Source organism: Carcharhinus amblyrhynchos, unplaced genomic scaffold, assembly GCF_965287045.1.
Source record: "Carcharhinus amblyrhynchos unplaced genomic scaffold, sCarAmb.v2.hapA chromosome_278, whole genome shotgun sequence".
NCBI lineage: Eukaryota > Metazoa > Chordata > Chondrichthyes > Carcharhiniformes > Carcharhinidae > Carcharhinus > Carcharhinus amblyrhynchos.
The window spans coordinates 156408-175474 of NW_027650018.1; the positions used below are offsets into that span (position 1 = coordinate 156408).

At 51.1% G+C, this 19067-nt stretch overlaps 1 protein-coding gene across 1 annotated transcript; it reads left to right on the top strand.

Annotated features, from left to right (window-relative positions):
• The first annotated feature begins 3418 nt into the window (after positions 1 to 3418).
• LOC145338985 (dual specificity protein phosphatase 10-like) lies at positions 3419 to 11813 on the top strand. Its single transcript, XM_080183407.1, has 3 exons — positions 3419 to 4683; positions 10598 to 10945; positions 11354 to 11813. Exons 1-3 carry the CDS (start codon positions 3660 to 3662, stop codon positions 11617 to 11619), a joined length of 1638 nt encoding a protein of 545 aa, XP_080039533.1. The 5' UTR covers positions 3419 to 3659; the 3' UTR covers positions 11620 to 11813.
• The last annotated feature ends 7254 nt before the right edge of the window (positions 11814 to 19067 follow it).

A 19067-nucleotide genomic window follows, 5' to 3' on the forward strand; every position in this document is an offset into this window, starting at 1 on the left:
TGTGAGAATCTCCCAGTTGACCAACACCCCTTGAAGAGCTCTCCCTTGAAGAGCTCCCCCTTGAAGAGGTCCCTCTTCAAAAGCTCTCCCTTGAAGAGCTCCCTCTTCAAAAGGTCCCCCTTGAAGCGCTCTCCCTTGAAGAGTTCCACTTTGAAGAGCTCCCCCTTGAAGAGCTCTCCCTTGCACAGTTTCCCCTTTGCACAGCCCCCCACCTTTGCAGAGCTCCCAACCAACCCCCACCCCTTCAGGCATCACTGCCTTCAGACACCACCCCATCATAGCCTTACTCCCACTCAGCTCCTTGATCCCAGGCACTGCCTCTGGCATACCTATAATACAGTAAGAAGTTTCACAACACCAGGTTAAAGTCCAACGGGTTTATTTGATAGCACAAGATACAAGCTTTCGGAGCACTGCTCCACTTTTTTCTCAACTAACCTTTCACCATGCATACATTGGGAATACATCTTTGGGTTTTCTGTAACTTGTTAATCTTCCTTCATGCCCTCTCTTTGACTGACTGTGTGGAGTTTGTACATCCTCCCCAAGTCTGATTGGCAGTCAGTGACTAGCAGGGTTCCACAGGGATCTGTGCTAGGACCCCAACTGTTCAAGGTATATATAAATTATTTGGAAGAGGGAACTGAATGGGAAGCTAAATGGGAGTTCTGTTCACAAACAGGGCACACAAAGCCACAAACTCAATTTACAGAATAATGATTGGAATGCAAGACTTTACAGGTAATCAAATCTTAAAGGTACAGACAATGTGAGTGGAAAGAGGGTTAAGCACAGGTTAAAGAGATGTGTATTGTCTCCAGACAGGACAGTTAGTGAGATATTGCAAGCCCAGGTAAGTCGTGGGGGTTACAGATAGTGTGAATGAACCAAAGATCCCGGTTGAGGCCATCCTCATGTTTGTAGGACTTGGCTATCAGTTTCTGCTCAGCGATTCTGTGTTGTCGTGTGTCGTGAAGGCCACCTTGGAGAATGTTTACCCGAAGATCAGAGGCTGAATGCCAGTGACCGCTGAAGTGTTCCCCAACAGGAAGAGAACAGATGTGCCTGGTGATTGTCAAGCAGTGTTCATTCATCCGGACAGAGTACCCTTCGTTGTCCAGTACTTTCCCGGAGCGGAGAAGCTATGACATCTTCTCCAGGGTCTTCAACATGATGAAGATGAACATCTTGCCAAGGCCATCCCCACTTCTTGCCTTCAAATGACCGCACAACCTCAAACAGACCATTGTCCACAGCAAACTACCCAGCCTTCGGGAGAACAGTGACCACAACACCACACAACCCTGCCACAGCAACCTCTGCAAGATGTGCAGGATCATCGACACAGATACCATCATCTCACATGAGAACATCATCCACGGTACATACTCTTGCAATTTGGCCAATGTTGTCTATCTGATACGCTGCAGGAAAGGATGTCCCGAGGCATGGTATATTGGGGAGACCATGCAGGCACTATGACAACGGATGAATGAACGCCGCTCGACAATCACCAGGCAAGAGTGTTTAGAATCATAGGAACCCTACAGTGCAAAAGGAGGCTATTCAGCCCATTGAGTCTGCACCGACCACAATCCCACCCAGGCCCGACCTCCATATCCCTACATATTTACCCACTAATTCCTCTAACCTACACATCTCAGAACTCTAAGGGGCAATTTTTGGCATGCCAGCCAACCTAACCCGCACATCTTTAGACTGTTCTCTGTTTGTTGAGGAACACTTTAGCAGTCACGGGCATTTGGCCTCTGATCTTCAGTTAAGCATTCTCCAAGGCGGCCTTCACAACACACAACAAGAGTTGCTGAGCAGAGACTGATGGCCAAGTCCCACACACGAGGACGGCTTCAACCGGCATCTTGGGTTCATGTCACACTACCTGTAATCCCCATGACTTGCTTGGGCTTGCAAAATCTCACTAACTGTCCTGGCTGGAGACAACACCACGTTAAAGTCCAATAGGTTTATTTGGTAACAAAAGCCACTAGCTTTCGGAGCAGTGGCTGCCCCTTCATCAGGTGAGTGACAAAGGGGCAGCCAGACTCACCTGATAAAAGGCAGCCAGCGCTCCAAAAGCTAGTGGCTTTTGCTGCCAAATAAACCTGTTGGACTTTATCCTGGTGTTGTGAGACCTCTTACCGTGCCCACCCCAGCCCAATGCTGGCATCTCCACATCGTGGAGACGATACATATCTCTTTAACCTGTGCTTAACGCTCTCTCCACTCACATTGTCTGTACCTTTAAGACTTGATTACCTACAAAGATTTGCATTCCAACCGTTACTTTGTAAATTGAGTTTGTGTCTTTATATCCCCTGTTTGCAATTAGAACTCCAACTCACCTGATGCAGGAGCAGCAAGCACTCCAAAAGCTAGAGGCTATGCCCTGTTTATGATTAGAACACCCACTTAACTGATGAAGAAGCAGCACTCCGAAAGCTAGTGCTATCAAATAAACCTGTTGGACTTTACCGTGGTGTTGTGACACCCCACCCCAGTCCAACGCCGGCATCTCCACATCATGGAGACAATACACATTTCTTTAAATTGCGCTTAACCCTCTCTCCACTCACATTGTCTGTACCTTTAAGACTTGATTACCTGTAAAGACTTGCAATCCAATTGAGTTTGTGTCTTTCTATGCCCTGTTTGTGAACACAACTCCTCACTCACTTGATGAAGGAGTATCAAACACTCCGAAAGCTAGTGGATATGCCCTGTTTGTGAACACAACTCCCACTTAACTGAGGAAGGGGCAGCAAGTGCTCCGAAAGCTAGTGGATATGCCCTGTTTGTGAACACAACTCCCACTTAACTGAGGAAGGGGCAGCAAGTGCTCCGAAAGCTAGTGGATATGCCCTGTTTGTGAACACAACTCCCACTTAACTGAGGAAGGGACAGCAAGTGCTCCGAAAGCTAGTAGATATACCCTGTTTGTGAACACAACTCCCACTTAAATGAGGAGGGAGCAGCAAGTGCTCCGAAAGCTAGTGGATATGCCCTGTTTGTGATTAGAACTCCCACTTAACTGAGGAAGGAGCAGCAAGCGCTCCGAAAGCTAGTGCTACCAAATAAGTGCTACCTGGTGGACTTTAACCCTGGTGTCCTGAGATTTGTGCCCACCCCAGCCAGCCCAACACCACATCCTGACTTTGGATCTCTTCCACCCTGTTGTCTCCCTCACTTCCGGGTGCTTTGTGGAATGCCGGCCTGCCATTGGCTGCCGATGATGTCATTGGGTCGGCCTGTCAGTCACCCTCCCCCCGGCCCAGGGGGGGGGACTTCACCCAAACCGGAGCCACACATTCGAGCCCCCCCCCCCCCCCCCCTCCCTCCCTCCTCCTCCTCTTCCTTGCCCCTCAGCCCAGCCACCGTGAGTGAGCACCCGGAAAGGGGGGGGGGTTGCAAAAAGGGGGGTGCCCTTTGCAGGATGGGAGGAAGGGGGGGAGATATTTGCATTGAAGCGCTTGCTTTGCTTTGCCTGTGCTGGGTCGGTGCATGCTGCAGTGAATCATTCGTGGGCATCCCCCAGGAGTGGCGGTTGCAACTTCTCCTTCCTGCTGCAATTGATCAGATGTGTCTGCTTCCCCTCTCTGCTCTTATTTGTTTTGCCTGTTAACTGCTAGCTGGAACCTCCAATGCCTCCTTCTCCCCTGGACGAACGTCTGGTGGTTCGGGTACTGCAGAGGCCCCGCTCCCTGGCACTGCATCTGAACAAGGCGCCCTCCGTGCAGCAGAGGCTGCAGAGCCCCGGCGTCGAGGAGCTGACTGCTCCGGGGCCGGAGGGGGCTCAGGAACTGGCCGGGGGTCAGGGGTTTGCGGAGCACCCGAGGCTCTCCTTCAGGGCGCAGAGGAAGGCATCCTCGGTCCAGCAGCAGCAGCAGCAGCAGCAGCCCGCCCTCGGCCAGCGGGGCTGCCCGCCGCAGAGAGGGGAGCGCAGGGGGACCGTGCCCCGGGACCGTCCCTGCCTGCCCAGTCCCCTGGCCGCCTGCCTGGGCATCATGCACCCCCTGAAGTGCGGCTGCAGGGGCTGCTGGAGGCTGATGAGACGCGACGAGCCCGGCGCCGCCGCCGCCGCCTGCGTCTCCTGCAAGCCCAGCCTGCGGGCGCTGGGGTGCGGGCCGGCCCTCCGGCGGATGAGCTGCTTCCCGGCCCTCCGCTCCATCAGCTGCCTCACCTGCGACCCCTCCCTCCGCTCCGTCGGCTCCACCTGCAGCTTCTGCAGCAGCAGCGACCCCATCGTGACCTACGACCCCCGGGGCTCCAGGGCCAGCGGGGACGGCGACGACTACAGCGCCCGCACCATCTGGCCGGAGGAGCTGGCCCGGAAGATGACCCAGTCCAAGGTCCACCAGCAGTCCGCCGTCATCCTGGACTGCCGCCACCTGGTCGAGTACACCAAGAGCCAGCTGCAGGGAGCCGTGACCCTCGGCTGGTCGGAGGGCTCGGGCAGGAACCGAGCCGAGCACGGCAAGCTGACGGTCTTTGACCTCCTCTCCAGCAGGGAACCCAAGCCGCCCTTCCCGCCAGCCTGGCCGCAGGAACCCAGCGGCGCGGAGCCCCGAGCCAAAACCCCCGGCAAAGCAGCCGCCCACCCACCGTCCCTTCACCTCGTCCTGAACTCGCTCAGCGGGGAGGGCAAGGACTCGCCGCATTTGCAAGGTACGGCCATACCCGTTGGTCATTCCGGTGGATCTCGATTCTTTTCCAACCGCAGCGTGCCCGCCGTGAGAGGGGATCTGATGGAAACTTACAAAATCCCAACGGGGACTGGATGCTTTGAGTTATAAGGGGTGGCACGGTGGGTCAGCACTGCTGCTTCACAGCTCCAGGGGACCCGGGTTCGATTCCCGGCTCGCGTCGCTGTCTTGTGTGGAGTTTGCACGTTCTCCCCGTGTCTGCGTGGGTTTTCCTCCGGGTGCTCCGGGCTTCCTCCCACAGCCCAAAGATGCGCGGGTTAGGTTGATTGGCCACGCTAAAATTGCCCCTTAGTGTCCTGAGGTGCGTAGGTTAAAGGGAGTAGCGGGTGAAATGGGTAGGGGATATGGGGGTAGGGCCTGAGTGGGATTGTGGTCGGTACAGACCTGATGGGCCGAATGGCCTCTTTCTGCACTGTAGGTTCATAAGAACATAAGAAATAGGAGCGGGAGTAGGCCATCTAGCCCTTCGAGCCTGCCCCGCCATTCAATAAGATCGTGGCTGATCTGAAGTGGCTCAGTTCCACTTTCCTGCTTTCTCCCCATAACCCTTAATCCCCTTGCCTACCAAATACCTATCTACCCGCATCTTAAATATATTTAGCAAGGTAGCCTCCACCACTTCAACAGGCAGAGAATTCCAGAGATTCACCACCCTTTGAGTGAAGAAGTTCCTCCTCAACTCTGATCTAAACTGCCCCCCCCCCTTTAATGATGATGAAAGGCTGGATAGACTGGGACTTTTTTTTCTGGAGCATAGGAAGCAGAGGGGTGATGTTGTAGAGGTCTACAAAATAATGAGGGGCATAGATCAGCTAGATAGTCAATATCTTTTCCCAAAGGTAGAGTCTAAAACGAGAGGGCATAGGTTTAAGGTGAGAGGGGAGAGATGCAAAAGTGTCCAGAGGGAGCAATTGTTTCACCAGAGGGTGGTGAGTGTCTGGAACAAACTGCCAGAGGTAGTAGTAGAGGCAGGTACAATTTTGTCTTTTAAATAGCATTTGGAGAGTTATATGGGTACAATGAGTATAGAGGGATACAGACCAAATGGAGGCAATTGGGACTAGCTTAGGGATTTAAAAAAAAAAGGGCAACATGGACAAGTTGGGTCGAAGGGCCTGTTTCCATGCTGTAAACCTCTATGACTCTATGAGGGTTAACACAGTCTTACAACACCAGTTTAAAGTCCAACAGGTTTATTTAGTAGCAAAAGCCACTAGCTTTTGGGACTTTGCCACTTTGTCAAGTGAGTGGGAGTTCTGTTCACAAACAGGGCATTTAAGACACAAACTCAATTTACAAAATAATGATTAGAATGTGAGTCTTTACAGCTAATCAAGTACATGAATAGGATGGGAATAGAGGGATATGGTCCCTGGAAGGGTAGGGGTTTTAGTTAAGTCGGGCAGCACGGTTGGTGCAGGCTTGGAGGGCCGAAGGGCCTATTCCTGTGCTGTAATTTTCTTTGTCCTTTTAGAAGCAGGAGGAGGCCAACTCTCTCCACATCTGTTAGGGTTAGGCAGGGTAGATTCAGAAAGAATGTTCCCGGTGGTGAGGAGAGTCCAGAACTGGAGGGTCATACCTCTCATTTCCTTCTCTACGAAAGGTATGCTTTGTCTGTATAGCACGCAAGAAACAATACTTTTCACTGTATCCCAATACATGTGACAATAATAAATCAAACCAAACCGCAGTTTGAGGGTAAGGGGTGAACCTTTTAGAACTGAGGTGAGGGGAAATTTCTTCACCCAGAGGGTGGTGAATGTGTGGAATTCACTCCCACAGAAAGTAGTTGAGGGCAAAACGTTGTGTGATTTCAGGAAGAAATTAGATTTCTAAAGGGGTTGAGGAATATGGGGGAAGGCGGGGATCAGGATACTGAATTTGCTGGTCAGCCATGATCAAGATGAATGGCAGAGTAGGCTTGAAGGGCCAAATGGCCTCCTCCTGCTTCTAGTTTTTATGTTTCGATGAGGAAACCCTCACCATCATCATGGGGAAGCCCTGGGTTGTGGGTGAGGTAGAATGTAACCACCCAAGTCCCTATCACCCCCCCCCCCCCCCTGAAATTCCCAGCAAATAGAGCCATTACATTTCCAACTCCAGCCAGGGTTTCATAGAACAGTACAGCACAGTACAGGCCCTTCGGCCCTCAGTGTTTTGCTGAGCTTTGTCCAAAATCAAGATCAAGCTACCCCATTCCCTGTCATTCTGGTGTGCTCCATGTGCCTATCCAATAACCACTTGAAAGTTCCTAAAGTGTCCGACTCCACTATCACAACAAGCAGTCCATTCCTCACCCCAACCACTCTCTGAATGAAGAATCTACCTCAGACATCCCTCCTATATCTCCCACCATGAACCTTATAGTTGTGCCCCCTAGTTACAGCTACATCCACCTGAGGAAATAGTCTCTGTACGTCCACTCTATCTATCCCCCTCATCATCTTATAAACCTCTATTAAGTCGCCTCTCATCCTCCTCCGCTCTAAAGAGAAAAGCCCCAGCTCCTTCAACCTTTCCTCATACCCTCCAAACCAGGCAGCATCCTGGTAAATCTCCTCTGCACTCTTTCCAATGCTTCCGCATCCTCCTTATAGCAAGGTGACCAGAACTGCACACAATAATTTCGGGCAGGCACAGCCCTGATCCACACACTGGGTCTGTTTGTTCAATTCTTACTCATCAGTCACTAACAACACTACCATCAGGGATTGTATAATGAACAAAGAAATTGACAACCGCACCCTCATTCTATTGTTAATCCCATGTGAGGATTTGCTTTGCCATCTTGTGTCTGCTCTTCTTCTCTATAGGAGACGGCTGCTGGCTGGAAATTGGTGAGAGTGAGGTCCAATACCACACTGACCATGGAGGTCCAGTGTCCGGTTCCCGGGGTGTGCCAGTGTCCAGTTCCCAGTGTACCAGTCTGCCACACATAGCCCACTCTGAGATGGCAGCATTGTAAGCTGGAATGTATATCCCTACCTGCTGTCATTTGGATACTCCTCTCCACATCACACCCCTGCTTTCTCCCCTGTGCGCTCAGTAGCTCAATTTACTTTGGTGAATGGACACCACTGAGTTCAGCAAAGGGGGGAAAAAACAAACCCCAATCCCTCACCCACCTTTTATCAGCTGCTGAGATCTGTTGGTCTATCTCTCCATTTCTCTCTCTGTCTCTAACTCCTTCTGTCTCTCTCTCTTTCTCTTTGTCTCTCTTTCTTTCCTTTGCTCTCTGTCTCTCTTTCTCTCCCACTCTTCTTTGTCCCTCTCTGTCTCCGTTTCTCTCTTTTTCTCCGTTTTTCTATCTCTATCTTTCACTTTCTCTCTCTGTCTCTCTCTGAGTATCTCTCTGTCTCTCTTGCTCTCTGCCTCTGTATCTCTCTCTTTTTCTGTATCTCTCTGTCTCAGTCTCTCTCTGCACCCCCCTCCCCCCCACTCCCCCAAGTCTCCCAGGGTTGTGCTGGGAGCTTGTCGGCTGTTGACATTATATTTTGGTGAAATTGGGTTTGCCGAATCTCGGTAACCCATTGTTCATTCCCATGCTTGTTGGCTTCAGGGCTAGACTGGCCATCTGCTCGGTTTCCACGGTGACCCCCGCACTGACCTCACCGTGGGAGAGGGTCTTTGTATTTTGGGTGATTTGGTCGCAGTCCCAGCAGCTGGCGGGACCCCCCGAATAAACTGCCTTCGAGCAGCCTGAGCGCCGGGGTGGAGCCTGATCTGTGTGAGAGATCTGCCCATTGGGAGGGATACTGCCTGTCCACTGGGCGGAAAGGCCTGTCCACTGGGCAGAAAGATCTATGGTGAGGGGCTGATAACCTGTCCTCAGGGGAAGCCTGTCACACCGGAAGCTCCACATTACCCAGGGACCGGGAGCAGTACTCTAGCCCAGCACATAGTCTCTGTTTCATATACAGACTGAGACACACAGTAAGACAGACACACACACACACACACACACACACACACACACACTAAACCTGTGTAACTGAGGAACATGGGTGATTGGAGACTGGGCAGGGAGGTTGAACGGGAGATAGAGAACAAGGGTAAGTACGGCACAAGGTTCAATTCCATTTGCCATCCTTCGACCCAGGTCTTCAGCTGATTTATATCCTGCTGTATCCTCTGACAATCCTCCTCACTATCCGCTACTCCCCCAATTTTTATACCATCTGCAAATTTACTAATCAGACCACCTACATTTTTCTCCAGATCATTTACGTATATTACAAACAGAGGCCCCAGCATTGATCCTTATGGAACACCGCTTGTCACAGACCTCCAGTTAGAAAAATACCCTTCCACTGCTACTCTCTGCTTTCTGTGTCCAAGCCAGTTTTGTATCCATCTTACCAGCTCACCTCGGATCCCATATGACTTCACCTTTTGTATCAGCCTGCCATGAGGAATTTCATCAAAAGTTTTAAAGCCCATGTATACAACATCCACCGCCTTGTCCTGGTCAATTTTTCTTAAGTCAAGTTTGTGAGACACGATCACCCCTTCACAAAACCATGCTGCCTGTCACTAATAAGCCTATTCTCTTCAGATGGGAGTACATCCTGTCCCTAAAAATCTCGTCCAATAATTTCCCCACCACTGATATAAGACTCTCAGGCCTGTAAGTTCCTGGATTGTCTCTTCTGCCCTTCTTAAACAGAGGAACAGTGTTAGCTACTCTCCAATCTCTGGTACCTCGTCCTTGGCTAAAGAGGATACAAAGACTTTGCCCAAGGCCTCAACAATTTCTTCCCTTGCCTATCTCAGTATTCTGGGATAGACCCTATCTGGCCCTGGGGACTTGTCCAGCTTAATGTTTCTCAGAACAAAGAACAACACAGCACAGGAAATAGGCCATTCGGCCCAACGAGCCTGCGCCACCATTTTAACATTACCCTCCTCTATGAACTCCTCCCTTTTTATCTCTACATGTCCGAGAATATCAACATCCTCCATTCTACACTCCCATCCACCACATCCTTCTCCTTTGTGAATTCCGATGCAAAGTACTGGTTCAGGACCTCACCCGCCTCATCCAGCTCCACACACAAATTCCCTCCACTGTCCCTGAGTGGACCCCCTCTTTCCTTAGCTATCCTCTTCCTCCCTTATGTACTCGTAAAAAGTGTTGGGATTCTCCTTTTTCCTGCCTGCCAAGGATATTTCATGCCCCCCCCCCCCGCAAAACCCTGTTTAATCTTTGGATTTATGATTTATTTGTGTCACAAGTTGGCTTACATTGACACTGCGGTGAAGTTACTGTGAAAATCCCCTAGCCGTCACGCTCCAGTGCCTGTTCAGGTTCACTGAGGGAGAATTTAGCACGGCCCAATCCACCCTAACCAGCACATCTTTCGGACTGTGGGAGGAAACCGGAGTACTTGGAGAGAAGAAAGCTAAGAGGAGATATGTTAGAGATGTTCAAAATCGTGAGAGGGCTGGACAGTGTAGACGGGGCGAAAGTGTTCCCGCTCGGAAAAGGGTCAGGAACGAGAGGGCGCAGATTTAAAGCGATTTGCAAAAGAAGCAAGTGTGATGCGAGGAGAAACTTCTTCACCCAGCGAGTGGCTGGGATCTGGAATGTTCTGCCTGGGAGTGTGGTGGAGGCAGGTTCAATTGAAATATTCAAGGGGGCATTGGATGATTATTTGAATAGAAACAATGTGCAGATGGATGGGGAAAAGGCAGGGGAAGTCACATTGCTCGTTTGGAGAGCAGGTGCAGAGGTGATGGGTGGAATGGCCTCCTTCTGCACCGTAACAGTCCTGTGGTTTTGTAAAGAGAATGGTACCAGCAGGGTAAATGAGGAGAGATTGGGGCTGTGAAGGATCTAGGGGTGAATTGATGCTATTTTCTCTGCTCTGTTCCAGATGATGAGGATGAGAACGATGCCAGTGTCCCCAGCAGTGAGTCAGTGAGAGCCGCGGACCAACTGGACGACACTTGTGGAGACCCTCAGGCTGTGCCCCCCTTAACCCCCGACATTGAAAAGGCGGAACTCAGCTCCATCCTCCCGTTCCTGTACCTCGGCAACGAGCGGGACGCCCAGGATCTGGCCAGGATGCGGCAACTCAACGTGGGATATGTCATCAACGTCACCACGCACCTGCCACTTTACCACGCCCAAGTGGGCGGAGTGCGTTACAAGAGACTGCCGGCAACGGATAACAGCAAGCAGAACCTGCGCCAGTACTTTGAGGAGGCTTTCGAATTCATTGGTGAGTGTGGAGACATCACGCTGTGCACTGGCACACTGTCATTACTGTGATACTGTGCACTGGCACACTGTACCAGCACTCTCGCTGTGTACTGGCACACTTTTACACTGCACGCTGTCACACTGCACACTGTCACACTGCATGCTGTCACACTGCGCGCAGGCATACTGTCACGCTGTGCACAACACACAGATACACTGTGTGCTGTCACGCTGTCACACTGCACTATCACGCTGTGCACTGTCACACTGCGCGCTGTCACACTGCACACCAGCACACTGTCACGCTGCACGCTGTCACACTGCGTTGCCACACTGCACACTGCGGGTACTGGTTTTTAGAGGGTTGCACTGGGCACTGGTTTCTCGAGCGAGCTCTGACTTTGGCATCTTGCTTTTCCTTTCTCAGAAGAAGCCCACCAGTCGGGTGAGGGGGTTCTGATCCACTGCCAGGCTGGCGTGTCCCGCTCTGCCACCCTGGTCATTGCCTATCTGATGAAGCACACGCTGATGACCATGTCAGATGCCTACAAGTACGTGAAGGGCAAACGTCCCGTCATCTCTCCCAACCTCAACTTCATGGGGCAACTGCTGGAGTTCGAAATGGACCTCAACAAGGGACTGACGCCCCGAATCCTCACCCCCAAGCTCAGTGGGCTGGAGACCGAGGTGTAGGCGGCCTGCACAACCCCTTCCCCCTCTCCTGCCCTCAGCCTCTCCCACCCACAGACAGGCTGGACACTGCATCACAGCCAGAAAGACATGCCTCAAGCGAAGGCCAAATGCTGGACCCTGGACATCTGTCTCAACAGGGATAATCTCCTGCTTCTGTATTCGACTGGACCCTGGACATCTCTCTCTCAGACTCGGACCTCGAAGGGAACTGCCTCTCGCTGCAGTCGAGTCTGTGGACGTCTCTGAGCTAAATCTGAGAGTGGAGCTCAGGACACAGGAAGGATCTCCGTGGGTTTGGAGTGCTGGAACCTAATGTATCGTTTAGTTCGATGCCGGGATTGTACTGGACTGGGGCGACGGTGGGGAGAGGGAGGGGAAAGGGGAAGAGGCGGGGTGGGGTGACAGTGTGGTGATGGGGGGGAGAGGGGAATGGGTGGCAGTGGGCTTGGACATGGGGGTGGGAAGGTGAGGATTTTCTCTTGAGACATTTACTGTGAAATCTGGTCAGACTGCTCAGATGTACCTGTGGCCTCTGGCTGGTGGGGTCGGGGGGGACTGTTATAATAACAAGTGCGTTTCCAAAGTTATTTATTTACTTGAACCTGTGGAGTCTTCCTGTGTCTCCCTTCCCTGTCCAATGTAGCAGGAGCCCCCCCCCCCAACCCATTCTGGTGAGTTAGCCCCCTCTCTTGGTGCTGGGCTCCCTTTCTGTCCCTCACCCTCCAATACACACACACACACACACACACACACACACACTGAGTTAGACACCTCCCATAGAATTCGCTACACATCGGCTTAACTGGGACCCCCACCCTGTGGAGTGAAATGGAACCCCCACCCTCGGGGAGGGGAGGGGGGAATGTGACCCCCACCCGAGGAGGAATGGGATCCCCACCTGGGAGTGAAATCGGACCCTCACCCTGGGGGGGAAATGGGATCCCCACCTGGGAGTGAAATGGGACCCCCCCCCCGCAACCCGGGAGGGAGAATAGGACCCCTCACCCGTGGAAGGTGATTAGGACACCCCACCCGTGGGGGATGGGAATGGGACCCACCCACCCTGGGAGGGGGAATGGGACCCCCAACAGTAGGGAGATAGGACCCCTGTCAAACAATGAGGAAATGGGACCCCCACCTGTGGGGAAACGGGACCCCCACTAGTGGATTAGTAGAAGCCACTGGTGCTGAGGAGCCTGCAGTAGAGGCTGATGATGGGGTTGCAATTCCTGCTGATCCTGGTTCTCACGGAGCAGCAGAATGGGAGCTTCCCTGTCTTGGGCTATGCCTGAAATTCTGCAGCCAGAGAACAGTCACCAGGGAGTGGGGGAGAGGAGACGTCTACCTACGTATCTTGCGCGTGTTAGAATAATATCCGCCAGGTCCCATTCATTTTGTGATTCACACCGAGCTTGCTGTGAATAGAAAGATTGCTGACCTCTCAATCCATCAGTACCTGGGAACCTGCAAGAGAAACAGCCTCACTATAACTAAACTGGATTGTGTGCTGTTCTGTGAGTGTTTGATGGGGGGACAGTGTAGAGGGAGCTTTACTCTGTATCTAACCCCGTGCTGTACCTGTCCTGGGAGTGTTTGATGGGGACAGTGTAGAGGGAGCTTTACTCTGTATCTAACCCTGTGCTGTACCTGTCCTGGGAGTGTTTGATGGGGGGGACAGTGTAGAGGGAGCTTTACTCTGTATCTAACCCCGTGCTGTACCTGTCCTGGGAGTGTTTGATGGGGGGGACAGTGTAGAGGGAGCTTTACTCTGTATCTAACCCCGTGCTGTACCTGTCCTGGGAGTGTTTGATGGGGACAGTGTAGAGGGAGCTTTACTCTGTATCTAACCCTGTGCTGTACCTGTCCTGGGAGTGTTTGATGGGGGGGACAGTGTAGAGGGAGCTTTACTCTGTATTTAAGCTGATTGAGTGGGGAGAGTGTGTTGGGCTGTTCCTCTGAAGTGTTGGTGATCTATCCAGTGATCTGCTGCACTCACTCCTACCCTGGTATTTGCAGTTGGCTGGAGAGGTTCCTGTGCTTGGTACTAAATGACTATTTCACTAGTGACTGACACATTCTGACATTGAGCCTGTGCCATGGAGACACATTTTCTCATTGCCACCAACTACCTCCTGCTCCTACACCATGCACTGTGCTAAAACCACAGGCTCAGCCTGCTCACACCCATTTACCTCATGCCGGAGGTCAAAGCTGAAGCCATGACCTTTACCTGTCAATGCTGTCTTTGTCTCCATAGCGATCTGTTTTCCTATTTATTTCTACGTTTAGGTGTGAAAATTTCATCTTGTTATTTATTAAAAACCATTTTGAAATACACTCAGCTGGTTTGTCTCTGACTGCGTCTCGTCTGCAGAATGCCCTGGATAGATGGCCCGACTGGGGCAATGTGGGGGAATTCCCGGGAGCGAGGGGAGGAGACAGACAGGGGCAGAGAGAGAGAGAGGAATGGGGGGAGAAAGAAAGAGAGAGAGAGCGAGATGGAGGGAAACAATGAGGGAGAGAGTGGGAGACAATGAGGGGGGGAAAGAGAGAGGAGTGAGGGACAGAGAGTGGAGAGCATGAGAGAGGGAGGCAGACAATGAGGGAGGGAGAGAGTGAGTGGGGGAAAGAGAGAGAATGTGGGGAATGTAGGAGAGAGAGGAAGACAATGAAGGGGAGAGAGGGAGGAAAATAATTAGGGATAGAGAGAGGGAAAGAATGAGAGAGAAAGGGAGAGAGTGAGTAAGAGACAGGGAGGCAATGAGAGAGAGAAAGTCAGGGAGACAGGGAGAGTGAGTGAGAATGGGGAAGAGAAAGGGAGGGAAGGAGAAGGAGGGTCACAGAGAGAGAGAGAGTGACAGAGGGAGAGAAAAAGGGAGACAATAAGGGAGGGATGATGAGGGACAGGGAGAGAGAGGGTGAGAATGAGAGAGATAGTGAGGGAGAGATAGCGAAGCAGAGAGACAGTGAGAGATCCACTGAAGTTTGCCTACTGCCGGCACAGGTCCAGAGCAGACGCCATCTCCCTGACCCTGCACCCAACCCCGGAACACCTAGATAACAAGGACACCTATGTCTCCTATTGATTGACCACAGCTCAGCCTCTGTTATTCCCACAAAACTCATCTCCAAACTCTGTGACTGGATCCTGAGCTTCCTAACCCACGGACCACAATCAGTAAGGATAGGCAACAGCAGCTTCTCCAGGATCATCCTCAACACCGGTGCCCCACAAGGCTGTGTTCTCAGCCCCCTTCTATACTCCTTATACACCAATCGCTGTGCGGCCAAATCCCCCTTCAGTTCGATTTTCAAGTTTGCTGACGACACCACCGTAGTGGGTTGGATCTCAAACAATGATGACACAGAGTACAGGAAAGAGATAGAGAATCTGGTGAACTGGTGTCATAAAGGTTTACAACATGGAAACGGGCCCTTTGGCCCAACTTGTCCATGCCATCCTTTTAACCACTAAGCTAATCCCAATTGCCTGCGTTTGGCCCATATCCCTCTATACCCATCTTACCCGTGTAACTGTCTAAATGCTTTTTAAAAGACAAAATTGTACCCACCTCTACTACTACCTCTGGCAGCTCGTTCCAGACACTCACCACTCTCTGTGTGAAAAAATTGCCCCTCTGGACACTTCTGTATCTCTCCCCTCTCACCTTAAACCTATGCCCTCTAGTTTTAGACTCCCCTACCTTTGGGAAAAGATATTGACTATCTCCCTGATCTGTGACCCTCATTATTTTATAGACCTTTATAAGATCACCCCTCAGCCTCCTACGCTCCAGAGAAAAAAGTCCCAGTCTATCCAGTCTTTCCTTATAACTCAATCCATCAAGTCTCGGTAGCATCCTAGTAAATCTTTTCTGCACTCTTTCTAGTTTAATAATATCCTTTCTATAATAGAATGACCAGAACTGTACACCGTATTCCATGTGTGGCCTTACCAACGTCCCAACTCCTGTATTCAATGTTCTGACTGTTGAAACTAAGCATGCGGAATGCCTTCTTCACCACTCTGTCCACCTGTGACTCCACTTTCAAGGATCTATGAACACGTACTCCAAGATCTCTTTGTTCTGTAACTCTCCCCAACGCCCTACCATTAACTGAGTAAGTCCTGCTCTGGTTCAATCTACCAAAATGCATCACCTCGCATTTGTCTAAATTAAACTCAATCTGCCATTCATCAGCCCACTGGCCCAATTGATCAGGATCCCTTTGCAATTGGAGATAACTTTCTTCACTGTTCACTGTGCCACTAATCTTGGTGTCATCTGCAAACTTACTAACAATGCCCCCTATATTCTCATCCAAATCATTAATATAAATGACAAATAACAGTGAACCCAGCACTGATCCCTTTGCACACCACTTGTCACAGGCCTCCAGTTTAAAACACAACCCTCTACACCCACCCCCAGAAGCCAGTTTTGAATCCGTTTAGCTACTTCACTCTGGATCCTGAGATTTAACCTTATTCTGGTCTCCCCATGCCGACACGATAGTTAAGAAAGCCCCACCAATGCCTCTACTTTCTCAGGAGGCTAAGGAAATTTGGCATGTCATCTATGACTCTCACCAACTTTTACAGAGGCACCATAGAAAGCATTCTTTCTGGTTGTATCACAGCTTGGTATGGGCTCCTGCTCTGCCGAAGACCACAAGGAACTACAAAAGGTCGTGAATGCAGCCCAGTCCATCACGCAAACCAGCCTCCCATCTATTGACTCTGTCTACACTTCCCGCTGCCTTGGAAAAGCCAGCATGATTAAGGACTCCACGCACTCCAGACATTCTCTCTTCCACCTTCTTCCATCAGGAAAGATACAAAAGTTTGAGGTCACGTACCTACCGACTCAAGAACAGCTTCTTCCCTGCTGCTGTCAGACTTTTGAATGGACCTACCTCACATTAAGTTGATCTTTCTCTACACCCTCGCTGTGACTGTAACACTACATTCTGCACTCTCTCCTTTCCTTCTCTATGAATGGTTTGCTTTGTGCAGCATGCAAGAAACAAGACTTTTTGTGTATGTTAATACATGTGACAATAATAAATCAAATCAAATCAAAAATATAGCAAGGGAGAGAGAGGGAGAGTGAGAGAGAGATAGTGAGGGAGAGAGAGGTAGCAAGGGGGAAGGAGAGAGAGAGATAGCGAGGGAGAGATAGTGAGGGGGAGGGAGAGAGAGAGAGATAGCGAGGGAGAGATAGTGAGGGGGAGAGATAGCAAGGGAGAGAGAGACAGACAGTGAGGTACAGTGAGAGAGAAAGTGAGGGAGAGTGAGAGAGATAGTGAGGGAGAGTGATAGCAAGAGATAATGAGAATAGCGAGGGAGAGTGAGAGGTAGAGTGGAAGAGAGAGATCGCGAGGGAGAGAGATAATGAGGGAGAGACAGAGAGATAGTGAGGGAGAGTGAGTGAGAGATAGCAAGTTAGAGAGGGGAGTGAGAGAGAGAGAGAGATAGCAAGGGAGAGAGGGGGAGTGACAGAGAGACAGCGGGGAGAGAGGGAGAGTGAGCGAGAGATAACAAGGGAGAATGAGAGAGATAGCAAGGGAGAGTGAGAGAGATATAGTGAGAGAGAGGAAGAGTGAGAGAGAGATAGCAAGGGAGAGATGGAGAGTGAGAGAGATAGCGAGGGAGAGTGAGATAGTGATCGCGAGGGAGGGTGAGAGAGAGAGTGATAGTGAGGGAGAGAGGGAAAGTGAGATAGTGATAGTGAGGGACAGAGGGAGAGTGATAGTGCTAGAGAGATAGCGAGAGATAGTGAGGGAGAGTGAGAGAGAGAAATAGTGAGAGAGAGAGGCAGAGTGAGAGAGATAGCGAGGGAAAGAGATAGCGAGGGAGAGAAGGGGAGGAGGAAGATAGCGGGGAGTGAGGGAGAGCATGAGAGAGATACTGAGATAGCGAGGGAGAGTGGGAGACAGGTACTGAGGGAGAGAGAGAGATAGTAAGGGGAAGAGAGATAGCAAGGGAGAGAGGGAGATGGCGAGGGAGAGAGGGCCAGTGAGAGATAGTGAGGGAGAGAGGGAGATAGTGAGGGAGAGAGTGGTAACAATGGAGAGAGGGAGATAGTGAGGGAGAGTGAGAGAGGTAACGACAGAGAGAGGGAGATAGTGAGGGAGATGGAGAAAGCTGTTTTGCTGGGTTTGAGAGTTTCCTCACAGCCTGTGTCTACAGTATTAATGACCTTGTGGTGCAATGCTGAGATCTTCCGGCCCCGAGGGGGAACCGCGCTCTCTCTCTGCTCCAGATGTTGGCAGCTGATAGGAAGATGCTGCCATCCTCTTGGGACAGATCCAGAGCAGTCTCACTAATCCAGCACAGGTCTCGGTATCTGAAATACAGACATGGCGGAGTTCTCCGCTCCCAATTATCTCCCAGTCCATACACATTAAACTCACTCACCCACTGCAGCAGCAACCCTATCCTGACCTCAGAACACACACAGATTTAAAGCCCTTTCAAAGAGCAAGCCAAAATATCAGGTCAGTTCCCTGGTGAAGTGATTCTCCTTCAGGCATCAGCCTATCAGGTATTGGGTGGGATATTAAAGGGTGCAGGGAGTGAGAGGGAGAGTGGGATTAGACTGGGTGGGATATTAAAGGGTGCGGGGTGTGAGGGGGGAGAGTGGGATTAGACTGGGTGGGATATTAAAGGGTGCGGGGAGTGAGGGGGCGAGTGGGATTAGACTGGGTGGGATATTATAGGGTGCGGGGAGTGAGAGGGAGAGTGGGATTAGACTGGGTGGGATATTAAAGGGTGCGGGGAGTGAGAGGGAGAGTGGGATTAGGCTGGGTGGGATATTATAGGGTGCGGGGAGTGAGAGGGAGAGTGGGATTAGGCTGGGTGGGATATTATAGGGTGCGGGGAGTGAGGGGAAAGTGGGATTAGACTGGGTGGGATATTAAAGGGTGCGGGGAGTGAGGGGGAGAGTGGGATTAGACTGGGTGGAATATTAAAGGGTGCAGGGAGTGAGAGGGAGAGTGGGATTAGACTGGGTGGGATATTAAAGGGTGCGGGGAGTGAGCAGTTCAAAGGGCTAACTGGCCTACTCCTGCTTCTAGTTTCTATGTATCAGTTGGAAAGACGTAATGGATAGGGTGCATTGGCCGTGCTAAATTCTCCCTCAGTGTACCCGAACAGGCGCTGGAGTGTGGCGACTAGGGGATCTTTACAGTAACTTCATTGCAGTGTAAAGGTCAGCCGACTTGTGACTACAGTAAGTCGTCTCACAACACCAGATTAAAGTCCAACAGGTTTATTTGGTATCATGAGCTTTTGGAGTGTTGCTCCTTCCTCAGCTGAGTGGAGAGTTGGGTTCACAAACACGGCATATATAGACAAAGAAAAGAACAAAGAAAATTACAGCACAGGAATAGGCCCTTCGGCCCTCCAAGCCTGCACCGACCATGCTGCCCGACTGAACTAAAAC

Excerpts from the sequence above, each read along its gene's own strand:
- LOC145338985 (XM_080183407.1), top strand. The coding sequence starts at position 3,660 with ATGCCTCCTTCTCCCCTGGACGAACGTCTGGTGGTTCGGGTACTGCAG. Across the intron at positions 4,684-10,597 it reads GGACTCGCCGCATTTGCAAG|ATGATGAGGATGAGAACGAT; the intron begins GTACGGCCATAC and ends GCTCTGTTCCAG. Across the intron at positions 10,946-11,353 it reads GGAGGCTTTCGAATTCATTG|AAGAAGCCCACCAGTCGGGT; the intron begins GTGAGTGTGGAG and ends TTCCTTTCTCAG.